Source organism: Gopherus evgoodei, chromosome 16 (assembly GCF_007399415.2).
Source record: "Gopherus evgoodei ecotype Sinaloan lineage chromosome 16, rGopEvg1_v1.p, whole genome shotgun sequence".
NCBI classification, from domain to species: Eukaryota; Metazoa; Chordata; order Testudines; family Testudinidae; genus Gopherus; species Gopherus evgoodei.
The window spans coordinates 12,315,748-12,341,078 of NC_044337.1; the positions used below are offsets into that span (position 1 = coordinate 12,315,748).

At 44.3% G+C, this 25,331-nt stretch overlaps 1 protein-coding gene across 3 annotated transcripts in view; it reads left to right on the plus strand.

Annotated features, from left to right (window-relative positions):
* The window catches only part of LOC115636165 (collagen alpha-1(XXVII) chain-like), a 226,742-nt gene that overhangs the window by 17,671 nt on the left and 183,740 nt on the right, over window positions 1-25,331 (plus strand). For all 3 annotated transcript variants that reach the window (XM_030535939.1, XM_030535940.1, XM_030535941.1), the window contains exons 3-4: window positions 2,541-3,976; window positions 17,346-17,399. In XM_030535939.1, coding sequence (XP_030391799.1) covers window positions 2,541-3,976; window positions 17,346-17,399 — 1,490 coding nt within the window. The remainder of the gene's footprint in view (window positions 1-2,540; window positions 3,977-17,345; window positions 17,400-25,331) is intronic.

A 25,331-nucleotide genomic window follows, 5' to 3' on the forward strand; every position in this document is an offset into this window, starting at 1 on the left:
AAATTTATTTCCTTAGGGCCAGATCCTGGTCCCTTTGAAGTCCATGGCAAGGCTCCCACTTGACTTCACTAGAGCCAGGATTTGGCCCTTAGCATTGGAAAGGAGTTGGGAAATGATCCAGAAGACAGAAGTGAATTCGACGATAGCTCTGTACCTCCCCCATTCAGCAGCGGGTGGGGGGATTCTATCCATGCTGTGAGGACGGAAATCTCTATTGGGTAATATGGGAGGGGAATGCCTGGGAACCAGGGGCTCGTTTAGCCAGAGAGAAACACTGATATTAATAAATCCATACGTGCTCATACAATAAATAATCCCCTCAACATAGAGGTAATTGAGAGAGAATTTCCATCCCCTTCACAGTTGACCCCTAAACTTCTCTGTGGCTCTGTCTGCTATAAAGGGAATTTAAATGCCTTAAAAATAAAAAGCGGGGTGGGAAATAAAGTAAGTCCCAGACAAACTAAATATTGATTTACTTGTTCTAATGTACAAAAATGGTTGTGGTTTGCCAAAGTCTAAGAACAGAATTGTTCTCTTTCTAGTGTTCTCTTTTCCTGGCTAGAGCCCATGCTAGGCCTCAGACGGGCTTCAGTTTGCAGCCTTTCTAACGAACACTCACAAACTTTCTGTTCCAGCTCCACAAATACTGAGAACTGCTTTGAATATGTCGCAGTTAAGGATGAAGGAGGCCAAATTATGAGGGCCATTTTGAGGGAGTGGTTTTTTTTTTTTTTTTTGGATTATTTTTCTTCTCATTTTTTCATCTGTGAGGCCTGTGATGTTAATTGAAGTGCAGCTGTGGCTGGCACGGTTATGCTCCTGATTGTTTAAACTCTTCCCTTTTGGATGTAGGCATTCAGACTGGGTAAATCAGGCGTGCAGCCCTCTCTAGACTAGATTCTACCATTGATAATTCTCATAGGAAGATTAGGTGGCAATCTAGGAATAGGGATTGCAATTTATCAGTTGTGTTTATGCCAGGAAAAATATAACCCTCTTTATCTCCTTTCTGAATAGCTACTTTTCCCAGTGAGCTAATGGAGCAAAGATAGCAACCCTGTGTGTGGAATGAAGAGTAGAATAGGGATAAAGGTCTGATCCAACTCTAATCCCTTAAGGAAAAGTCCTATAGCATTTAATAGGGAGGAAGCAATAGGGTTCTCTATAGACATTAGACCCTATCAAATTTAATAGAGAACTCTGTCCTTGCTATAGTAATCTATAGGTTGGCTTAAACATTCTGTGAAAAGATTTATTATGTTCTATAGGCCTTCCTTCTATTAGGAGCTGAAGTCAATGGAATCTTTTGCTGTTGATTCAAATGGGAACCGAACTGGATTCTAAATACCCCATTTCTTAATTAATTCTAAATAACCCCTCCCCGAGTTTTGCCGTATCCCTGCCCAACCCCAGAAAATACTTGCCTTAACAGCTCCTCCTGCCTCACCCCCATGGACCTTTGTCTTCCTCGTTCTCTTGAGCTTTCAGCATTCTCCCAAGTCAAGCGTTGTGGCCCAGCTGGCAGCCAATTGGACATAATTTGTGCTGATGTTGCCTGCTAATCAGTTTTAGACTCTCTGCTCTTTATAAGCAGCCCCTCTGACCATGGGGCCAGGAGCCAAAGGATTCTGCGTCAATCTGCCCATTGCATGCCTCTCACCCAGGCTAGTGGACATCAGCCTATTCAGCTACCATCCAGGTTAATGTTCATAACACTTCATATATGTGTATGGTCCCTCCAACTTTTGTACAAAATTTAAAGCTGTGTGATCATCCATTTTAACTAATGCTACAAGGTGATACCCTCACTGGCTCGGTTAAGCCTAGATGCAGCCTTCTTATGCCTGGGGTCACTTTCTCTTTTAAAAAAAACAAAAACAAAACTATTAACAACATGTAGTATCATCAAAGGCCATGGGTCTGTCATAAATGATAGCGCTGGTGTGTTTGGAAAGATGGAGATATGGGTCTCCACTCCATAAAATTCTGCTCCCTATCCTCTGTGAGGAAAAAAGTTTTTAGTCTCAAATCAATTTTTTTATTACATGTCTGACTACATCAAGTCATAACTCAACTTCTGACAAATGGTCATATCCAACATTAAATCCCAAATGTGTGATATTGGGGCTTAGGAGTAAACATTCTATGGGGGTAGGTTATCTCCCAAACTGTCTACTGTGACTGCATTTTCTTCCACCTTCCTTCAAAACATCTGTCACTGAACCACTGTTGGAGATGGATACTGGGCTAGATGGACCATGATTTTGGTTCATTATGGCAATTCCTGTGAGATACTGAACTGACACTGTATGGGCTCCTAGCTTGGAAATCACGACAAAACAGATGCATCCATGACCTGACTGACTGTCTTAAACCAGTCTGAGTAGAACAGAAGGTAGGCACAATCTATAATCCGCCACATTTGGCGTCCAATCAGCTGCCCATGGTGCCCTTGGAAAGATTCCTATTGACTCAGATGGTGTTGGATCAGGCCCTGGTTTGCCTGGGTACTCATGCTCTTTGCCTCTCTCTTTCAGATGTGGACATTCTTCAAAGATTGGGCCTGGCAGGGAAGAAGCCATTGAGTGCGTGGTCTTCATCACGCTCGGTTCCTCAGGGGGTTATCCCTTTCAAATCGGGGGTCATTTTCACTCAGCGAGCACGCATCGAGGCGCCCACTAGTACCATCATCCCCGCTGCCTTCGGCACAGACTTGGCCCTAGTGCTGAGCTTGTGCTCGCACCGCATCAACAATGCTTTTCTATTCTCTGTCAAGAGCAAGAAGAAAAAACTGCAGCTGGGGGTCCAGTTCATCCCCGGGAAGGTCATCGTGTATGTAGGCCACAAGCGCTCTGTATATTTTGATTACAATGTTCACGATGGCCACTGGCATAACATGGCCATTGACATCCGAGGCCAGATGGTAACTTTATTTACTTCTTGTGGGAAGCAAAGACTACATGCAGATTTGCATTTTAAAAAAGATGAGGCATTGGATCCACAAGGGTCTTTTCTCTTAGGGAAAATGAACCAGCACTCGATACAGTTTGAAGGCGCCATTTGCCAGTTCGATATTTATCCTTCCGCCAAGGCAGCTCATAATTACTGTAAATACCTGAAAAAACATTGCAGGCAAGCGGACACGTTCCGGCCGAATCTGCCCCCACTTGTCCCACTCTTGCCTAGGGATCCCAGTGCCTCCCCAATGGCCCCTCTGCAGCCTAAGTTTTTGCTACAGGGTTTGAAGAACCTGACCACTGTGATCCCAGCATTAGAGCTCATCAAGATCACAAGACCCCTCAAGACTCCAGTTACAGGGTCCACCACCTTGGTCCCATATAAGCTGCGTTCTCCAGAGTCAACAACCAAAGTAGCCAAGGTTACAATCATGCAGTCTACCATTCCATTGAGTACTGATATGCAGCTGCCGGTCCATTCGCACCCTCAGAATACTACAGCAGCCCTCAGGATATCCCAAACCTCTTCCAATGCAAGTCCACAGAAACACTCCTTTCCCACAGTCAGAAACATCCTGCCTGCTGGCCAAAACTCCACTGCCATCAGCAGGAAAGAGTTGGAGCAAGAGACCAAAAAGATGATCAACCAAAAAACATCCACCAAGCCCTCTGAAACCCCCAGCACTGTAAAGCCAATGAGGAAGAAGATTGAAAACACATCTAAAGATGTCCACCCCATGACCATGAAACAAAACCCAGAGAACCTGACCAGTGGACCCATTTCAAAAATGCTATTGCCGCTACCAACCAGGAAATCTGTTCCTAGCATAGTTCCTCTACTGTACACCAAATCAACCCCTGGATCTGTCCATCATACCTCCAGAACCAGTGTGCAAGCCTTCAACCTCACAACCCCTGCTGCTGTTGATGGGTTTCAGGTCTTTGACCCCGTTGGACCCACCCTATTTCCATTTTTACTGGGACTTCCTGGATCTAAAGGAAACCAAGGTCCCCCGGTAAGTTTAAGTTTTTAAATATATTCATGGTATGGTCCACTGAATAGGACTCCCAGACCAAGGGTCATATCTGCTATCCATTTGCTAGACCTGCCTTGGGCAAGTCACTTCACCTCTCTGGTCTTCCATTTCTCCACTTTATAAAAAGGGTTTAATGTTTACCTAGCTCTGTAAAGTACTATGAGGTCTATGTAAATCCTAAATATTGTTGTTAAACTAGAGAGATGCCTGAGCTACCAGGTTCGTAGCTGAACTTCTCCAGACTGGTTTGGACTGATCTCTGCTCTAAACAGGGTTGATATGAAGTGAACAGCAGAAGTTGATAAGGGTGTCAGTCTTGACTTAGAATCTCCAGTGTGTTTCCTTTGTGCCACTCTACAGAAATACATTTTCAAGATCTTCTGTTCTGGGCTTCACCAATGCATTGTGCATCCCTTTCAGTGTATGACAATTTAAGAAGTCTATTTGTAATATTACAAAACCAGCCAGTTAAAGTGTGGGGTGCAATATATTTCAAGTGTAGTTTAAAAATACTCTTTGGTTTGAATATCACAAAAAGTGGCCCAAAATAACTACCGGTAGACCTTTTTTGAAAATCTTGGCCATTGTATACACAATACATACTTTCGAACAAGGGACCGGTAGGACAAATGGAATAATGGAGAAAGCACTTTAGAGAAAATCAAAATTTTTATGGGGTAACTTTTGCAGAATTCAATTTTTAAAATAATTTTGATGGATAATATTGATGTTTGTGTTAAGCATTTTTCTATTTTTACCTATTTAAATTTTCAGTTGTGGGAAATTTATGGTAAAGTCTGACGATAATCATTTAATGACAGTAGATGTTGAGATTCAGAAAGTTAAAGCTTTTTAACCATTAAAACACAAATTGTCAATATCATATGTCAAAATATATAAAGTAAATATCCTTAAATCAAACTCTAATAAGGTCTCAAGCAGCTTTTTTTCTTTCTTTGCCTATGTGTACATTTCGATCTTTGTCAATGGAAATATTTTTTGCCTGTGTGTGTATACAGTGAAATTGACATTTACTGACAAAAATCTAATCCTTCCAAGCCTACTTATAAATGTAACAACTGCATTCACACACAATCACCATTCTTAAAAGAATATATATGTAGGCCATGAAAAAATATACATAGTTTTTGTAATGGCAAAAGCAGTTAGGCCACTTTAAGGACTATCTGCTAACTCTTTGGATTTTTTTTTAAAAATACAAGAATGCAAACAAAATCTTTCAACTGATTAGCGTCTGAGAAAATCTTTATATTTAATCCTCAGACTTTTGTTATATTGCAAGTGTGTGTGTGTGTGTGTGGGGGGGGGGTGTTTTGTATATATCCATATAAAGTAAGATGCTCCAAGAGAGATTCCTTGATTGCCAAGTTCCAGCCCAGAGCTAATTTTTACAGCTGACTTCTTAAAATACTGAAAGAAGGGTTTACAATGGAAAAATGGAGACAAACTTTAAGAGACACCATTAGCAATACTTCTGCCTGCAAATGTACTGCCTATTGTTACAAGTAACACCTCCAATAACAATGGCTCTGATCCTGCAAACACCACATTCTTAACTTTAAGGTTTGGAGCCAATCTAAAGTTACAATTTCAGATTTGAATCTAAGGTGTTGATTGTTACCTGATATTTTGGATGTGGCATCACAGACAGCTCTCAGTTTGTTCCAATGTTCCTTTGTGTGACTAAGATCTCAAGGTTGCTACTTCATCACGGTTGTATGCTGCCAGGAAATTGTAGACTCCTTTTTTATTTTTATATATATAATATGAAATAACACACACCCTCCAATTGTTGACGGCGAGTCAGGAAGTCTCCACAATTTCCCTGTGTACACAAAACTGTCTCCTACAATTTATTTTTTCTCCGTGAGTGAAGAGCCTATGTGTTTGTGGAGATTTCCCCTTAAGCTTATTAGTTTTTCAGTAGCAGGAATCCAATCAATGATTGTGCACTCCTTCTCCAAAAATATGACGTACCTGTAACGGATGGATCTACAGCTGGTCGCTCAGGGCTCCAGTGAACTCTTGGCCTCCCCTCTCCAACTCCTTGCTCCAAAAATAGTCTGCGGGTGAACATACTAGTCTTGTTCTTCCTACTCTCCCCTCCTACCCCACCCAACATGAAGAGCTTGTTGTTCAAGTAGAGTGGAAAATCCCACTCAGCCTGTGAATCACAGCAAACAGACTGATGCAGGCCACGGAGGGCTTAGGCAATTGACGGCAGACGTTTCCATCTGCTCAGAGAACAGTTAGGGTCCTGGATCTGGGGAAAGGACAACAACTAAGCCACTGCCTGGCTTCATCCTCTTTGACTTCTGGAAACAAAGCGAGCGCATTGAGAGGGAAAGGTTATAGCTGCAGTGGAGCTGGCTGCTGTGTACTGTTTGATATTGTCTGTGACTCATTTGAGGATCTCTGTGTGACACTTTGTTGAAAGCTTCACCCCGATATTGGGCCGGGGGAAGAAAGCACTGAATCAAGATGACATGTTGAGAAATTAATTTAGCATTTATGTAGCCAGGCAAGCGCATTTCAGAATACGAGTGCTGATAAATGCTTCACGGTTGAGTAATTACTCTGGCACCATCTCCATGTTATTGGGCAGACATTTTTGATGAGGTCAGACTCTCAACACAGTACTTCCTGGTCTGGTATATGATAGCTCAGCCAGTCAATCTTGCCTTGATTAAGCAGATTACAGGCTGAGAACCAGCAATCGCTGTGCACTGCATCTGGCAAAAGGGTGGAAGAAAGGAGAGGGTGTTAACTAGTGCAATTGTTATCTGATAGAAGGTTCCTTTGTTACAACTATTGGGGATGTTCTCCCCTTCTCTAAGGGAAGCCCCTGGGAAGCTGCTCTGAAAACAGTCCATTGCCAATCTCTAGGGTGGGATTTGTGGGCAGGCATGGAAGAGTCATGGTGTACAGACCTCAAGAGATGAGAAACAGGGCTCATACTGGTCCACTCCTGAAAAGGGAGCCCCTGCATGCTGCTCAGCCGCCATTGTATAAGCTCGCTTAAGAGCTGTGCTGGCATAGGCTCCCTCCCCTGCACATACAAGCTCCCCCTCCAAGCCACGGAGGATGAGTTAATGTTTCAGAGAGCCACACTGACTCCCATGCAAACTTCTGCTGGAAACTTACTATGTTGGAAGGGAGCATGCTGAGTATAGCAGCTCCCCCCCAGGTCTGGCTCCGTTCCAGAAGACTGATAGTTCCCAGCTGCCCACCTCCTGCTTTAAAACCTAGAAACTGTAATGATGTGGTGCGCCCAAGGGTGGTCTGTTGCTGAAAAGGGGTGAGGATGCTGTATTGTCTCTACTCTCTTCTTTCATGAGCACAGGGCCCTTAGTGCCCTCTCTCTAGCTCTTCTGTTGCTAGGCCAGGGGAATAGCTATTTCATTCTGCTTTGGTACCATTTTACACCCATTTTATCTAGGTGTAAAGGATGACACAAATGCAGAGCAGTGGTGAATCAGGCCCTGCAGTCTTTGCATATAGCACAAAATAATATCAACATAATCCTAGATTTACATAGGTCCTCTCCTCTCAATTGGCCCCAAAGCTATTTACATACTTAACTGCTATATACAAAGTGTGTGCTGAAAAGATCCCTTTGCTAATCAATAAGCTTCAGGGGTGGAGCTGTTTAGCAGACCACAGCAGGGCTAATGCAACAGGTTATGAAGATACATCCCATATACAATTAGAATTGCAGCATTAACGCCTTAGGAATTTAGGGTAACGACTGTTTTTTACACAATGGAATTTGGCCAGAACGCCAAGATTAACAGGCTTGTTTTGTTTTTCAGAAATGCCATGGGATCATTAATGACCACAAAGAGACAGAATTTGTGTCTTAAATGTTTTCTGGGCAGGAAAAAAAGGAGCACAAAGGCTCCCAAACACCGTGCTGTGTCACTAGCTGAATAATGACTCAGGCCTGGTCTACACTACGCATTTAAACTGATTTTAGCAGCGTTAAACTGATTTAACACTGCACCCATCCACACAACTAGGCCCTTTATATCGATATGAAGGACTCTTTAATCTGGTTTCTGTACTCCTCCCCGACGAGAGGAGTAGCGCTGAAATCGGTATTACCATATCAGATTAGGGTTAGTGTGGCCGCAAATCGACGGTATTGGCCTCTGGGCGGTATCCCACAGTACACTATTGTGACCGCTGTGGACAGCAATCTGAACTCGGAGGCACTGGCCAAGTAGACAGGAAAAGCCCCGTGAACTTTTGAATTTCATTTCCTGTTTGCCCAGCGTGGAGCTCTGATCAGCACGGGTGGCGATGCAGTCCCAAATCCAAAAAGAGCTCCAGCATGGGCCGTACGGGAGATACTGGATCTGATCGCTGTATGGGGAGGCAAATCTGTTCTATCAGAGCTCTGTTCCAGAAGACGAAATGCCAAAGCATTTGAAAAAAATCTCCAGGCTATAATAAGAGTCCACAGCACAGTGCTGTGTGACAAGCGTAACAGAAAGCCAAAGAATCAAATGGACACTCAGGGAGGAGGGAGGGGGTACTGAGGACTCCAGCTATCCCACAGTCCCCAGCAGTCTCCGAAAAGTATTTGCATTCTTGGCTGAGCTCCCAGTGCTGTAGGGTCAATCACATTGTCCAGGGTGGTTCAGGGTATAGCTCATTAATTTACCTTCCTCCCCTCCCATGAAAGAAAAGGGGAAAAAATCATTTCTTGACTTTTTTCAATGTCACCCTATGTCTACTGCAGGCTGCTGGTAGACGCGATGCTGCGGTAATGAACAGCAGTATCCTCTCCCCTCCTCTCCCTGGTGGCAGACGGTACAATATGACTGCTATCCGTTGTCATCATCAGCCCGTGAGTGCTCCTGGCTGGCCTCAGGTGAGGTCGGCTGGGGACGCCTGGGTAAAAATAGGAATGACTCCCGGTCATTCCTAGTAGATGGTACAGAATGGCTGGTAACCGTCTACATCATAGCAATGGGGGCTGAGGTCCATCAGCCCCCTCCCTTTCATGTGTAAAGAAAAGATTCTGTACTGCCTGGACTATCATAGCAGCGGGATGCTGGGCTCCTCTCCCCTGCATCGTTTAATGTCCTGCCTGGACTGTCATAGCAGCTGGAGGCTGCCTCCCCCTCATTTTATCTCACTAACAAGTCAGTCAGTCTTATTCCTGCGTTCTTTATTACTTAATCACACAAATGGGGGGACACTGAAAAGGTAGCCCAGGAGGGTTGGGGGAGGAGGGAAGCAACGGGTGGGTTGTTGCAGGGGCACCCCCTAGAATGGTATGTAGCTCATAATTTCTGCGGGATCTGACGTGGAGCGGCTGTGCTCTCTGGTTCTCTGGTACACTGGTTCTCTAGTACACTTGCACCGTATTCTAGGCAGGACTGACTCTATTTTTAGATACCATAAAGGAGGGATTGACTCGGGGAGTCATTCCCATTTTTGTCTTTGCGCCCCCGGCCGACCTCAGCCAGGGGCACCCATGGCAGCAGCAGACGGTACAGAACGACTGATAACCGTCATCTCATTGCCAATTTACAATGGCATGGCAGACGGTACAGAACAACTGATAACCGTCTCTGCTGTCTTGCAAAGGCAAATGAATGCTGCTGTGTAGCGCTGCAGTACCGCATCTGTTAGCAACATCCAGTAGACATACGGTGACAGTAAAAAAAAAAAAAAAAAAGCTGAACGGGCTCCATGGTTGCTGTGCTATGGTGTCTGCCAGGGCAATCCAGGGAAAAAGGGCGCGAAATGATTGTCTGCCATTGCTTTCACGGAGGAAGGAATGAGTGATGACATTTACCTGGAATCATCCGCGATGCTGTTTTTGCACCATCATGCATTGGGTTCTCAACCCAGAATTCCAATGGGCGGAGGAGACTGCAGGAACTATGGGATAGCTACCCACAGTGCAATGCTCCATAAATCAACACTAGCCTCGGACCATGGACGCACACCACCGAATTAATGTGCTTAGTGTGGCCGCATGCACTTGACTTTATACAATCTGTTTTACAAAACCGGTTTATGTAAAATCGGAATAATCCCGTAGTACAGGTGATGTGCAAAACCACAAAAGAAAATGACATTCTGTTAATACATCAGGTCTTTGAGGCGGGCTCAGTGTGTATAAATTGAGTTCTCCTGCTGATTACTTGCTGGGCTTTTGTATATAAAATGCATGGCAAGATACAAGGGGGCCTTTCCCCCTATGCAATAAAGCAGGAATTCCATAGGTTCTTGCAAGCCTCAAGAGCAAAGCCTAAAAGACCTAAACGGTGTCCTGAATTTATATGCATCATTGGGGATTTTAATACTTTACTCATGCTGAAATGTATGGTGGAGCTGCCTGTGACTGTTTAAAGCCACTAAAAGGATGTGGTGCCACTGCATAACACATTGTGGTACAACTGAAGTGTGTTTAACAATCAAGTCTAAAAGTTTACAGGGGGGAGGGGCAGGGGGAGAGAGAGGAGGAGCTGGGGTGTTTTCACTGAGTTTTAAAATGTCCTCATCAGAAAAATCCCAACATAAGAGTGCACAGTCATTGCTTGCAAGATACTGTTGTAAAGATATCATACATAGCTTGCTTTTCACCAGGGGTTGCTCTGTGTTTTTGCACCCCGAGCTCATCAGTCTGGCAACCTTCTGCGGCATTTCTATGGGAGGTCTGCCGGTCCTGCGCCTTTGGCATACCCGCCGCCGAATTTCTGCCAAAGTCACGGTGACTGGTGGACTTCCTGCAGAAATGCCACTGAAGGTAGCTTGACCGTTGCCCTCACAACGACCGGCATTCTCCTTCCCCCCACCCCCCAGCTTGCTGCCCCAGGAATGTGCTTGCTGTGCTGGTGCCTGGAGCCACCCCTGTTTTTCACCAGTTTGGTGAATCTTGGATGTAAAGTAAACTTGGTTCTGAAGCCTTTTGCTTTTGCTGAGACATTCTCAAGCAGCTCAGGGATCCTTGAGCTTCCTCAACAGGATGGTGGGGAAATGGAAGGTTCTTTCTGGGACTCCTCCATGAGCTCTTTGAAGTTACTGGGAGTCTTTCCATTAACTTCAGTAGGCTTTGGGTCAGGCCCTTAATACCAAGAATAGAGACTGTGATGAAATTCATCCTTGTGCAGAGGGCAAGCGCAAATTCTCTGCTACCACTGAAGTACCACTTAAGCTTTGCTTTTTGAGGGCTTAAATGGGCTATAAGTGATGCATAGACTTAGTGCAGGCCCCCTGCACAGACATGAATTTTATCCTCTGTGCACACCAGAAAAAATGATACTTAATAAACAAATATCAGGCATATTTATGGTGTAAAAATGTGGTCTCCTTTGCAGCCTGGGTGTCAGAGATGTGGGCCCAAACAGCAATTTTATGGGGTTACTGAGTGCTACCAGAAAGGCTCAGAGTTTTCTCCACTCTGCCTCCACCGGGACTTCAGCGTCTTTCAGGGGTGATCCCTCTGGCAACTTTCTTGTCTGCCATTCATGAGAGAATACACAGGACTAGGCTTGGCAGGATCCCATTGAAATCCAGAAACAATGGCAAGAGAGAGATTATTTCTTTCACCCTTAACTGATGATGGAGAAGCTTCCAAAGGTGGAGAATGAGACTTATAGAAAGGGTAGGTTTTATTTTGCATTATAGACTGCTATTCCCTTTAGGTGTTGTCATTTCCGTGATGGTTGGGCTACAGATAGAGGGGTTGAATTTGTTACAGCCTTGGGTAACATAGCTGCATTTTTTTTAGCTCAAGCAGTAGAGGCTCATGGTTATAGAATTGATCTCTTTTGCTGCTCACCAACCAAAGGTATGATGTTATGCTAGCAGTCAATATTGTTGCGAAATCAAATATGTTTCTGAATCTGTGTGATGAGTCCAGTTTTCTGCAACTATCATCTTCGGAATATCTCTGACCTTACTCCTTTTTGTTGCAAAATCTTGCCAATTGAATCAGAAAAAAAAATATCTTGGTAATATGGATAATCCTCAAAATCAATAGAATATTTAGATGTCTTTTTCCATTCTGACTTGTGACATAGGTGGCTACCCATGTTGACAACCTATGATATATTATAGAACATGCAATATGTTTCAATGCCCTTAATTTGAGTCATGTACAGAAAAGCCACATATCCAGTATAATACACAGAATAAAGACTAAGATGGTTTTAGAATCATTCACACAATTGGCCCCAAAATCATAATGAATTTAGCCAAAAATTCACCCAAAGGGAATCTGGTTGCAGGGCACTAACCGAGTATGAAGCAACAGCCCTGCTTGCTTAAAATGAAGTTAGTGCCAAAGAACAAGTTAAAAGAGCAATTGGGATCAAAGTGCTGGAAAGGCAGTAATGGTAAATATATAAGGAGTAGAAAGGGACAATGATAGAACAGTTCTTCACAGTCCTTCAGCATCCTGCCACCGTCACAAGCATGTAATAAGCAGGTTTGGAAAATGCTCCTCCAAACTGCTTCAGGTAGCAAAATTGGACTGGAAGTCTCTCAAGAAGAGGCTCTTCTCTGAAAGGTTTCTATGAGCGCCTTGCTTCAATCATCTGTATTCTCTGTGTTGCAGTAGTGCCTGGGAGTCCCAGTCATGGATGCTATGCAAACACAGAATGAATATCTACTTTCAAGATATAAATGTATTACTAGAACATTTTTGTGGGTGGAATTTTTGGGCTTTTACTCCCTAACCTAGTTGAAACCAGGAGGTGCCAAACTGGATAGGAGGGAGAGTTAACCAAACATTTTCAAACCTTCAAAATTGTTTTAGGCTAAGATTCAAGTGAGTTCTAGTATACCTAGTTTGTCTATCCCTACATGAAAAATGCCTAGCAGGGGGAGATATTCTTCTAGATGCTGAAGATGGATCTTTTGGACAAACAAATATATAAACTTCCACCTTTTCCATCCTCTTGTTCCAATGTTGCCCCTTGGCCCATTCCAGCCGCTTCATAGATAGTACTCTCTAGTGATAAAGACTACTTTATTGAGTTTTCATCAGCACCACTGTAATTCAGAGCAGCATGTGCTTGAAAGAGGCTTCAAATACATGAAAATTTGTGATGGAAAAGAGGAAAAAGACAAAACACAGACTTACTGTCTGAAAGGGTAAAGCCACTCCTCAAAAGCAGGATCGATATAATGGGTGGGAAAGCTTTGAAATGTATATATTTATAGTTCATTTTGAGGTAGTTTCTATTGCTTCTTTGAGAAACTGAGGAGAAGAGCAGTATTGTTAAATTACATTTTCTCTTCCTTTTCATCTCCAAAGTCCCTGTAGGGCTGTACAAACTGTACAGAGACAATTTTGCTCCCCATTGAGATGCAGCTGCCTCTCGGGGAGACTGTAGCACTCCAGCAACACTGTACAGTAGGTTAGGACAGGAAGTGAAGAAGAATACTATCTCCAGTTGCAAGAGCTGAAGAGATCTAGGGAGATAGAATACAGCCCTTGTTGACAGAGTTTCACCAGGACACCGATGCCTCTAGATCAGGGGTAGCCAACCTGAGCCTGAGAGAGAGCCAGAATTTACCAATGTCCATTGCCAAAGAGTCACAGTAACACATCAGAAGCTCCCCACCACTCCTGACGCCTCCCACCCACCAGCAGCCCTGCCAATCAGCACCTCCCTGCCCTTCCCCATACCTCCTGATCAGCTGTTTTGTGGTGTGCAGGAGGCTCTGGAGGGGGAAGGGGAAGGAGCGAGGGCACAGCAGGCTCAGGGGAGGGGATGGGAATGGGTGGAGAGGGAGCAGGGCCTGTGGTAGAGCCAGGGGTTGAGCAGTGAGCACTTCCCTCCCCCCCGCACATTGGAAAGTTGGCACCTGTAGCTCCATCCAGCCTTGTAGTCAATGCCAATACTAGGAGCCGCATAGTAACTTCTGAAGAGCTGCATGTGGCTCCAGAGCCACAGGTTGGCCATCCCTGCTCTAGAACTATGGACACATGATGACCCTAAAAGGTCAGGCTTATATATAGATCTCATTCGAATGGCAGCCCCTGCTGCAGCACAGCACCCTCAACCGTATCACCATGCTGAGAAATTGGTTCAATAGTGATTCAGAGGGAAGGGAGCCAGCCCCTGAATCCCCAACCCCAATTCCTGCAGCAGTTAGATATTCTCTGAAGGCTTCCCATCCCAGGATGAGCTCAGCCTGCTCAGCTATGAGATCTGAAGGGCTCCTAGAAGATGGTTGTATGAATGCAGACAAAAGAGGCAGAGTGTGAGTGGGGAGTAATGAAATAGGAGAGGCAGATGGACAAGTCAGCTGGGAAAAGTAGCAGGATGAAATGTTGAGGTTTCTGATGTACTCAAGGTCTGGGTATCTGCAACTTAAATCAACCTGGTCAAATTCTCTGCAACTTGAAATTCAGGAGGCTAGAAATAAAACTGTCTTCTCAATCCTGGAATCTCAATTTTGCTCCCGAATGTTTCCCCGAAGCAGCACAGAATACATCCTACAATCACCTGGTGAAAACAGCCGTCGTTCATGCTATTGTAGGAAATTATGAGAAGGGTTAAATTTTCTTGAGGCAACCTTCAGTTGTTTCTCAAAACTATTTAGGCTTATTAGGTGAGCTCAGCTGCCTGGCAGGAGAAGAGAGCATCTGCTTCTGATGCCTCTCCTTGATCTCCTATTTTTTTGAGGCGTGGTGGTAGTAGGGATTTGAGTTCTCTACCATCAGTTTTCAGAAGGAGGAGGCAAAAAGCCAGTGGCCCAGGAATCAAAAATTCTAGGAACCCTTATTCGCTAAGGCAGACTGTCAGCATTTCAGTCCCACAATGTTGACATGGAATGAGAGGGATGAGGCAGAGCATTGCTACCTCCATCTGATGAATCGAGAGAGAGGGAAACTTTCTGCTTTTTGAACCTCTTCCAATATTCAAGATGGACTTGTCTCAGAGATGGCATGATGATTACCATGGAGGGATCTAGCCAGCCCTGCAGGAATAACTTAACCCTACCAGTTTAGGGGTGAGAACAGGTATCCTGCTAGCAACAGTAAATGAAACCCAGCATAGTTTCTGCAGAGTGAATGATGTTGTTCTTAGGCTGCTGCTTACTGACTGCTGTGATATTCTCCATATGCCATCCCCTTATACTCTTAAGTGGGACTGTGCCCTGCTTTGGATAACAGTGCAACCATCCAGCCTGGTTTTTATGTTCCTCTGTTTATGGATGTGGCTCTGTCTTAGTCTGTGCTCTTTGTTTACTTTGGCTTAGTTTGTGCATTACCTTCCCCAGTTACGTGATCAAAGGCAGGTTTCCCCCAGCATTCATGTGATCAATGTCACCTACTCCAAGATCCTTAGGGATTCAAAGTGGATTGTATAGAAATAGATAGCTACTGGTATAACTTGGAACAGAGGGGACATGGATCAGTGGAATTATGGAACCTACCTGTTAGGTGGAGGAGGGAAAGAAATAACACAAGGGCCCATATCCTCTGTAGTTTATTGGTCCTAAATTATGCAGTAGAGATCCCAGAATATAGAGCACTGTTTACCCTACTCTGACCACCATTCCCTGACACTGAAATTAGTACAGTATCTTGTGGGTTTTTTATGTTCAGTTTATTTTAAATTCCCCCCAGATTTTGGAGAGGGCTTTTGGTGCCAAAGACTGTCTGGGGGAGATGGTTTTGGTTTTTGGTACTCAGGGTGCAGTTAGAATTTTTGGAGAAGGGCTGCATCTCCTTCCTCCCTCCCTCTTTTTGGGCAGAGGTGGAGATGAACGTTAAATGATGGGAGGAGTGTTTGAATTCTTTGTTTCAAACTGGATGTTGCTACGGAGATTGGTGGGATAGGGGACATGATCTCTCCCCCCCCACCATGTGCCGCTATTATTCCAAGCAACAATGGATGAGATGTTTCTGCTGAAATGATCAGGAATGGATAATGACATTTTAAATTGTCAACATTATACTTCAGGGTCGACATTCTGAGCTGGATGGGAGCAGTTCACAGAAATAATAGTTTCTGGCTATCTGCAGACTCAGATATCACTGTGTCAATTATATTTCATTCCTCTTTTGATAATTATCTTCCCAGCTACAAGGGTTGGGGAAGTTTTTAACAAAAGCTTGGATTCCGGAGCAGTTATTCAGCAGACTCATTCAAACAAAAAATCTACAATTATGTGTTTGTGCAGCTGCATAATCGCATTTTATGTGGTGTTCGGAGTTAACACAATGGCAGGTTAAACTGATGCATGTGTATAGCTTAACATAAGGACCAGTTGTATCAGTGGGGGCTGCTTATATAAGGAACACCAAGACTGTATTAGCAAGTGATGAGCATCTCTCAGATCAAATAATCATCCGATAATTCAGACTAGGAATTGGGCTGGAAATCTCAAGAACAGGGGAGTAGCAAGCAATTGACATCTGAGGGTGCACTAGAACTTCCACTGTGATGAGTCATTATCTCTATCAAGCTGTAGGATTTTACACCTTTAGACTATGCATTCTTTTGATACCTTCATCGCTGCCTGGTTCCACCTGAGCCAGCCACTCTGTAGAAAAAGAGATGCTAATGCATTCAGTGCCAGTTCAAATTAGTAGCCTGGAGAGACTGGGGAGAGGAAGGGGATTACCTATACATATTTTAACCTCTGCAAATTTTTGCATTTGTTTGGACCAAGGTTGAGTTTTATCCTTATTTCTTCTGAACTAATTCACTCACCACTTACCTACTGTATGTGAGGATTGGTAATATTCACCAGGGTTCTTTTGGGGAGAGACTTTTTTGGCATGCATGCAGGCTTTCACTGTTTGAAACCATAGCCTAGGATGGAATTTGGAGTAGGAGTCTCCAAGGATTTTCTGGTGAATTTGAATTTATATTCCTGAGATCTGTGTTAGGGATCTTGAACATTTAACTCTTCCTTTGGTGCCGCAGTCTGCACAGACTGAGTCACCTGTGTTGTTTCACAAGTGGCAGAGTCAGTTTTGTGATGTTCTTAACTTGTGGGAACAGAGCACCACATTAGTCTGCAAAATGATTGTCTGGGGAAGGAAGGATGTAGGGAGCAGGAACCGAATGGAGTACAGTGTGCACCTGTTTAGCAGCAGATCTGATCACTTCCCACTCGTAGTTCTCTTTGGATTCTGGAGCAGTTGGAAAGTTCAGGCAGGGTTCCAAAGATTCTTTAGCCTTCTGCTCTTTCTCCCCTTTCCCCCTGCCCCCCGAGAAAATAACTGGTCTTTCTTCCTCACTCCTTCTCCAAACAGTTAGATTCTGGCTCTTCCAGAACTGTTGTCATGAGTATGGTCTTCTGTGTAACTTTAAATAATATTTCTTTATCTCTTTTCTAGGGCCCCCCAGGTCTACCAGGCTTACCAGGCCCACCTGGCAAGAGAGGCCCACGGGTAAGTGCTTTTTGTGTCTACCCCTGCACCTTATTGCTGGCATCTTGTCTTTCTGTGCTGCTATTCTCCATGCCAACTCATGGTTCTACCGTAGTGATTGAGCTAGTGATCACTTTGAGCACAGCTGTTGAGGTCTGGCACAGTTTAGAGCAAAGATTGGCTTCCCTCCTTTCCCCCTCCCCTATCCAAGATTTTCAGCAGGCCAAACTTCTCCTACCATGGTCTGGGGAAGGAGCAGCCTGACCTGAGGTTTGGCATTAGGCTATCGGTGGGACTGTTGCTCTCTGTCCTTATCTTCCCATGTTCTCTTTAGTGTCCAACCTTTTATTGTTACAAAACACACACAGACATTTGATTTGACCATGCTTCTTCTCTGGCCTTTATCTATCAGGTCTCCAGACCTACTTCCTCCCACCTCTGAATTTTTCCCTTGGACACAATGCTATCTGAATGGCTCCTATAATAACATTCATTTTAATTGATTTCCACTCAGCTTAGCTGTGGCGGACTCAGAGAAAGGACCTCTCTGACCTGCTTCTTGTCTGTTTCAGAATCTAGGACAAAATCTCTAACCTAGTCTTCTGTGTATTTTCCCTTCTCCCTCATATCTGCTAAATTCAAATACAAACATGACTAAGAGTCACAAGAGCCATCCTGGGGAAATGCCTCATCCCCTGAAATATCTGGGTTTTCTGAGTCCTATAGTCAACTAAGTTACACAAAACTTTTAGCATTAACTCAGCTGCAGCAGCAGCTATTGCAGTATGGAGCAATTCTATACCTGTGTTTTTAACAATAGGCGGCAATTCTTGTGGTAACACAGTCTTGTCCCAAAGCACAGATCTGAGTGTGGATCCTGAACTCACATTCTTGCATGTTGAGTTGGGGGGACTGGGGCCCTTGGCCTCTAGAGTGGGAGCAGGAGGACGGATCATTTCATATCATGATCAAGTCACCTCTTTCAGTTGACCCTTGAGCTGCCAGAGTTCCCACTGGTGCCAGAGGGAACTTTAGCTGAAAAGATCGGTCAGCACCCATGAGGCCTTTGAAAGATGGCTTTGAGGGCAGAAAACAGGGGAGTGCCAGAGGGCGCTTGTGTTGTTGTCCAGTGAGATTCATGGTAAATAGGTGTGGTTAAGTGTACCCCATTTCTGTACTAGTAAACGGGAATGGCCTGTTGTTTTCCCCCAAAGAAGCTGAGTGCCCACAGCTCCCCCTGAACCACTTCTCCTCTGTGGCACAAATAGCGTTAAACACATATGCTTGGAGCCCCAGGGCCCGAGTAGTTTGTTAGCTAGTTATGGGCACAGGTAGTGCCTTATGAGCATGTGAATGTCATTCAGTGATTCATACAACAAGTAGTAGTATTCTGTGCTGATACGTGCGAAGACATGCAGTTCAGAGGAAGGCAGCATATCTAGTGCTTAGAGCAGACTCCTGCATTCTAACTGGGATTCTGCCACTGACTCATATGATCTAAGGGAAGTCATTTAACCCCATTGGTAACAGAGGAGTCACACAGGGATGTAATTCTGTGTTTGCTTAACTAACAGGAGGGGTGAGGATTAGCTAACTAACGTTTGCTCTTCCACTGCAAATTTTTCATTCCAGGAGCTCTTACACACTTCTGTAATGGGCCCTGATTCTCATTTCCACTCATTTACTCTGTCAGTGTAAAGAGACTTTAAAGTGTAATTTATGCTCACTTTAAGGCCTCCTTATGCAGCCAGGATGATATAAAATGACCTTAGTATAAAGGAGGATCAGGCCTGATATTTTCAATACAGGTTATTTACTTACCTCACTGTTTGCACTTTTGCAGCATGGGTACTGAGAGATCTAAGTATTCAGCTATTGTTTTGTACTGTTGTCTTCACGGTCCTGGGTAATGTTTTGCTGATGTTTTGTGCAGAGACCTGTGCAGTGCAACCCATGTCATATGCAGGCATAGCTACTATTTTTTTTCCTCTGGCAAACAGAGTGACCCAGCTCCATATTTTACATAATCCTTTATTGACAAACACTTTAGCACAGACCATGCTTAAATACCAATACGGGGTTCTCTTAGAAGTCTGCAGTTGCTGGAAAATTACCAGTTAAGGCTGAAAGTCTCTGCTCTCCCTGGCTCATAATCCTTACCGCAGATCTCCAGCTGAGCTTAGTGAGCACAATGGGATGTCTACACTTGGAGCTGGGAGTGATTTCCAGCTCAAGGAGATATAATCGTGCTAGCTCTCGTGGAGCTAGCGTAATAAAAACAGAACACAGCTGCAGGGGCATGAGCGGCAGGGGAGGCTACCCACTTGGGTGGCTAACCCCTCCCACCGCTCACACTGGCCATGGCCTGCATTCTATTTTTAGCGCGCTAGCTTGATGAGAGCTAGTGAAAGTAAGTTTCCTGGAGCTGGGAATCACAATCCCCTCTTGGACTGTAGACGTTCCCTTATGGTATGTAAGCTTAACCCAGGGTCTGGAGACCTCAGCTTTCCTGTGCGCACATATCCAAATTCCCCCAGCTTAACAAAACTGAGCTTTGACATTTCAGGAGCAGTAAAGGGGGAAAATCGTGTTTTGGTGTCCTCCCATCCATGGCCCAGGCTGCTTCAGCAGGGAAGGCCCTGACAGTCACATGGAACTTCTCGAGTTAAATCCCAGTCAGGGGGTTCTCATCAACTCCTCAGGATGGAAATCTCAGCTGGGAAGTAATCCAGTGCAGCTGAGCCTAGTTTAGCTCAGCTCTTTGGAAACCGAGCCGAATTTCAGGGGAGAGAAAGGGGTTGCTGTATGAATACCTGGCCTGGGAGCGCTAGAGACAGAACTGCCCTGCGCGTATTGTTGTTTTGTCTTCATTAATGGTTCTGGGATTTAAGAATTTGCACTAGAGGAAGGAAATGTGGCCAAACAGTAGGATGGGCTTAGGAGGGTTCTTGTTTTTAGTTGCAAAAGAACCCTGAAAAAATAAACAATCAACCCCAGAGAGATTTTTTTTTTCTTCCCTTTTTGCTTAACCTGGACCTCCTGTGAAATTCCTCTGCAGCTGCACAGACCTTGTCCCTGCTGCAACAACACTCATACTGGCTCAGCCCACAGGTCCATCAAGTGAGGTACCCTGCCTCTAGCAGAGAGGCTAGCCCCTGACATTTCAGAGGAAGGAAGAACAATGCATGTAACTAGCTTTGCAATGCTGTACGTTTTGAGAGCAGGAAGGATTTCGTCTTCTCCTCTGCAGTTTATGGCCTGATGAGGCATGGTGCTCTCATCTTAGCTTGGATAACTTCTGTGTTGTTAATGCTTATACAATTAGCCACCTCCTCAGAAACCTGCCACAGCCTTTGACTCTGACCATTTGCAGCAGTGATTTCCACAGGGTGACGATGTCCTATTGATACAGCACAGTATTTCCATTTCTTTATATAAGTCTGTGGGCTGACCCCCATGTTCTCTGATTATTGGACAGTGTAAAAATAACTCTGAGTGGCTTTCTCTTTTCTAGGTTTGGTGGCCCACTGTTGGTTTGTGAAGAGCTGGCTGGTCACATGATGCTGGCTTCTTATTTCCAGTGCTCCTGAGCAAAACAAGCTGTAACAGTCGAAGCATAGTATTGCCAGTGTATAACTGTATCCACACTGGGGCTCTTGCCAGCATAGCTGTCGGTCTCAAACTGCACCCCGACCAATGTAGCTATGCCAGTGAAAGTTTGTAGGGTAGACCTGGACACTAACTGAATTGTGATAGACATAGCTGTAGTTTGTGCTGGCACTACATACAGGGTTTTGTGCTGGTATTTCAGTTAGGGGCATGCGGGTTTTTTTAATTTATTATTTTTTTATTGAAATACTTATATTGGTACAATCCCTAGCCTGGATGCAGTTATGTTGGTATAAGGATACCTTATATAGGAATAGCTGTACCAGCATAAAGCACCTTTGTACTGACATAACTGCATCCATGCTAGGGAAGTTCTGCCACTTTAACTATGCTGCTATAAAGTGGTACCACATTTGTGTGCAGACAGCTCAGTTGCACTGAAGAATGTGCATGGCTTAGTGAGGTCTGCAGGCAGTTAAAAGGTGCTATAAACCACAGCAATAATGCTTATGTGGAAGTTTCCGAATCTTAACTAAACCTTACAGCCACACTCTGGAGTAGCACAGGAAGCTTGCACATGTGGAAAACAATGGGAAGTTTGCGATTGGATTCACTTCCCAGGAAGCAGAAACAGACTTGGGGTAAAATTTTCAGAAGTGCTTAAGTGACTTAGGAGCTTAAATCCCATTGAAAGTCAATTTTGCCATTTTACCGGTGGGCAAACTGATTTGCCCAGAGTCTCATAGCCAGCCAGTGGCAGAGCTGGGAATAGGACCCAAAGGTCTTTAATGCCAACTCTCTGCACTAATTTTAAGCTCTCAATAGATAGGAGAAATTCCATTGTGCAAGGAGGTAAAATGTTGCTATTGCACTCACTGATTCTTACCTCCATCATGCCATGAGCCTCAGAGCTGTGGAAGATTCCAAGCTCCTGCTGTAGCATTTCCTTGCTATGTTTTGTCTTTGGTTGCAAAAAAAAAAAAAAAAAAAAAAAAAATCCTCTTCTTTTTCAAAAAACGGGGGCTTTTTTCCCAAGATGATAAAATTTCAGTCTGCTGTAAAGATTCTTCCAATCTCCTCATTCCACTAGGAAGGTTTTCCAGCTTCTAAGTAGAAGTGTTTAAAGAAACAGTTTGTTTGGCCTCATTTCAAATATTTAGCTCGTTTTTCAGCAAGCCAAAGGTCAGAGTGGAATCTGGAGGTCAGGAGCAGAAAAGCTGCTTTACATTGTGAAGCCCCCAAGTCTAATGAGTTTTCAATGAGTAGCCGTCCCTTTTGGATGAAGCTCCTTAGCATTTTGCATGAGTTTTTTAATGTGGGGGGGGGAGGGGAATTGCACACAGTTAAACTTTTGTTAATTTGTGCAGACTGTGAACCAAGACAAATAACAATTTCTGTGAGAGGGTTCCCATCTCTGCTCATGTAGGAGAGATGACCTGGCTGGCACTGTGGAGTTCACAAGCAGATGGCTTTCACATGAGTGGCATTCCATCCAGATTACAAGCCCAGCCACTTTTGGGAAGCCCCCTACTCCACCCCACCCCATTTTCAGAACACATTGAGGGATTGTGTTCAATGCCTGGTTTCCATGCTGCTAAGCCTTTGGTGACTGCTGATGATTAAACCAGTGTCCCATGATAAAACTTTCCATGGAATTTCTGGTGCCGAGGCTGGAAGACTTCAGATGTAAGTCGACTTGTTGCTGGGTTTTATTGTTTAAGCAGTGCCGAGAGTGAGCCAAGAGTGTGTGTGAGAATAATATGGGGCTGGTAGAATTTCAGCTCCTAACTTGCTGGACTCAGTGTTGTCCCATCCAATGCAAAGAAAAGAGAGAAGTGAGATGATGATGATGATGATGATTACATATAGTCATAATACTTATGAGTATATACCGACCCTTTTAGTTGAAGGGAAAAAAAGTAGAGTTTAATCTAGAAGAGCATGAATAGAGGATAGCAGCTAGCTCCAGCACTGCTCATCTATGGAAAGGTGGCTACATCTGGGAGATACTGATTAGGGTTGATGCTGAATTAGGCTGAGTAAGACAGGAGTAGTTAGCTGAAAGGCAGATTGGACTGACACTGTCTTTGTGCGGTGCGTGTTGGTACAGGGACGGATGTCTCTGAGACTTGGTTTGATGAGAAGAAGCTGCCTTTCAATATGTCATATAACAGGCAGTTAACTGGGATGGGAGCATCAAATGTTGCCGCTGTAGTTGCTTAGTGCCAATAGCCTGATGTGGTCCTTTTGCTGAGGAACTGTCCTAAATATCCCTTTGGTGAAGTTCCTTCTGTGCATGGTGAGTTCAGATGGGAGTAGTTAAAACTGGCTAAGGGTCGGTGAGGATGAGATCGTGCAACTGAGAAGGGGCTTATCTTCTAACCATACACTCTCTCTCTTCCATTACATGCATCTGAGGAAGTGGGTATTCACCCACGAAAGCTCATGCTCCAAAACGTCTGTTAGTCTATAAGGTGCCACAGGATTCTTTGCTGCTTTTACAGATCCAGACTAACACGGCTACCCTCTGATATTTGGCATTTTATACATTCTTTGTGCCTTCAGTGTGAGAAAAAGGGACAAGACTGAGAGCACTATAGACTGGGGAGGCTGCTGATTTTCCTATGATCCATTATTATTTATTTGTATCATGGTAGCACCTAGGAGCCCCTGTCATAGACCAGCACCCCACTGTGCTATGTGCTGTGCAAACACAGAACAAAAGGACAGCCCTTGCTCTGAAGAGATTGCAACCTAAGTATCTGTGTTCCTGAGTTCTGGTTGAGGGACAAGTTTTAGGGGTTAAAGGGTACTTCATTCCCCATATCCATTTAATCATAGGGCACTTTGTTGAAATTGCCTATAAGCATGTGGCTTGTGGTGGTGAAGAGATGGGCACCTGCACAGCAAAGACTCGACTGAGACAAGCAGATTGCATAGGCAGCCCCACAGCTATTAGATGGCAATGACTTGTTCATTACTAGCCTTACATTCACCTCCATGACCTAAAGGTGAAAGATGTCTTTGTTTATTACCAAACACCCTGTAATTTGGAATGTTTGCTAGGCAGGAGTTGTTTATACTTGGGCTGGCTGATTCTGCAGCGTTGGAGTTTCACCACCTTTTGTGATCACTTACTATAGCTGAAAGAGAAGCGTCGTGAGCTGAATTGTAGCTGTTGGGATGAAGGGGTAATTGCATCTGCCATTGGCTATAGGAGATAATAGAATGGCTCCATGAACATCTGAGACACGCAATATTCTATTTAGGATTGATTGGGTTGCAGAGAGGTTGTTAGCGCCATTAGTGGTTTGACTGGGGTACATGTCACTGGGACATGCTTTGCATAAGGGCACTTGTTTCTGAGATGGATGAATTGAAATTGGGCGTGGTGGTTTCTTTTTTCATTTTTGCTGCATGCTGGGGTGGGTTGTTTGTTAAATTTAGTTGCCTATGGGCAGATTTGATGAAAGGCGAGAGGTGGTTGAGGTGAGACAGTATGAAAGAGGAGTGAGAAGTTACCTGTGGGATCGGAGAGGGACAATAAGGTAGGTGAGGAATAAATGTACCCGGGGGCTGGCAGAACACAGAGACCATATACATATAGCATCTTCGCACTGATCTGGGCATATGTATGTGGGCTTGGAGGGTGAAATTTAAAATTACACCAATTGCTTCCATTGCCATTATAGACTGGTGCGTAGCTTAAATCTTAGGGCCTGCCTGTTCAGATGTTCACTGCTCAAAGTTCCTCGGGCAGATGCTGTCCTGTACGTTCTGTTACTCTGCCCAAGGATAGCTGTACCACCCTGAATCTTCCTCCTCTGCCAAGAATGTGGGTGTAAACGTAGATTAAAGGGCTAGCCATGTTGGAACATATCAAAATCAGTTATTTTTTACCATTTTAGGACTATTGCCAGACTACGCCCTTGTCTCTCCATACCTGAGCTAGACATTTTTAAATGGGACTTTCATAACCTTTGGGCTTGATCACTGTCATGCCCTGGTTACTGGGTTGGACTTCCCACTACACCAGCAGCACATTGCCTTCCACTTAGTCAGACTGGGATGTTTTGGAGATTTCGAGTGAGATGGATATCTCCTGTTTTGATCTTGCTAACCCCATGTTCTATTCATCTACCTATGTCTCTGATCCTGGTCCCACTGAAACTAAAAGCTAAAACTCTTATTGAATTCAATAGTATAGGAACAACCCCTTAAACTAGGGATCTGGGTGTTTATCTTATTGCATAGCTTATCCCTAGGTGTTGAGAATTCTGATCTTGCAGGCCTTTGCTTGGACTGAAGACTGGTCCCCTTTTCAGGCTGGCTTTTGGATAATGT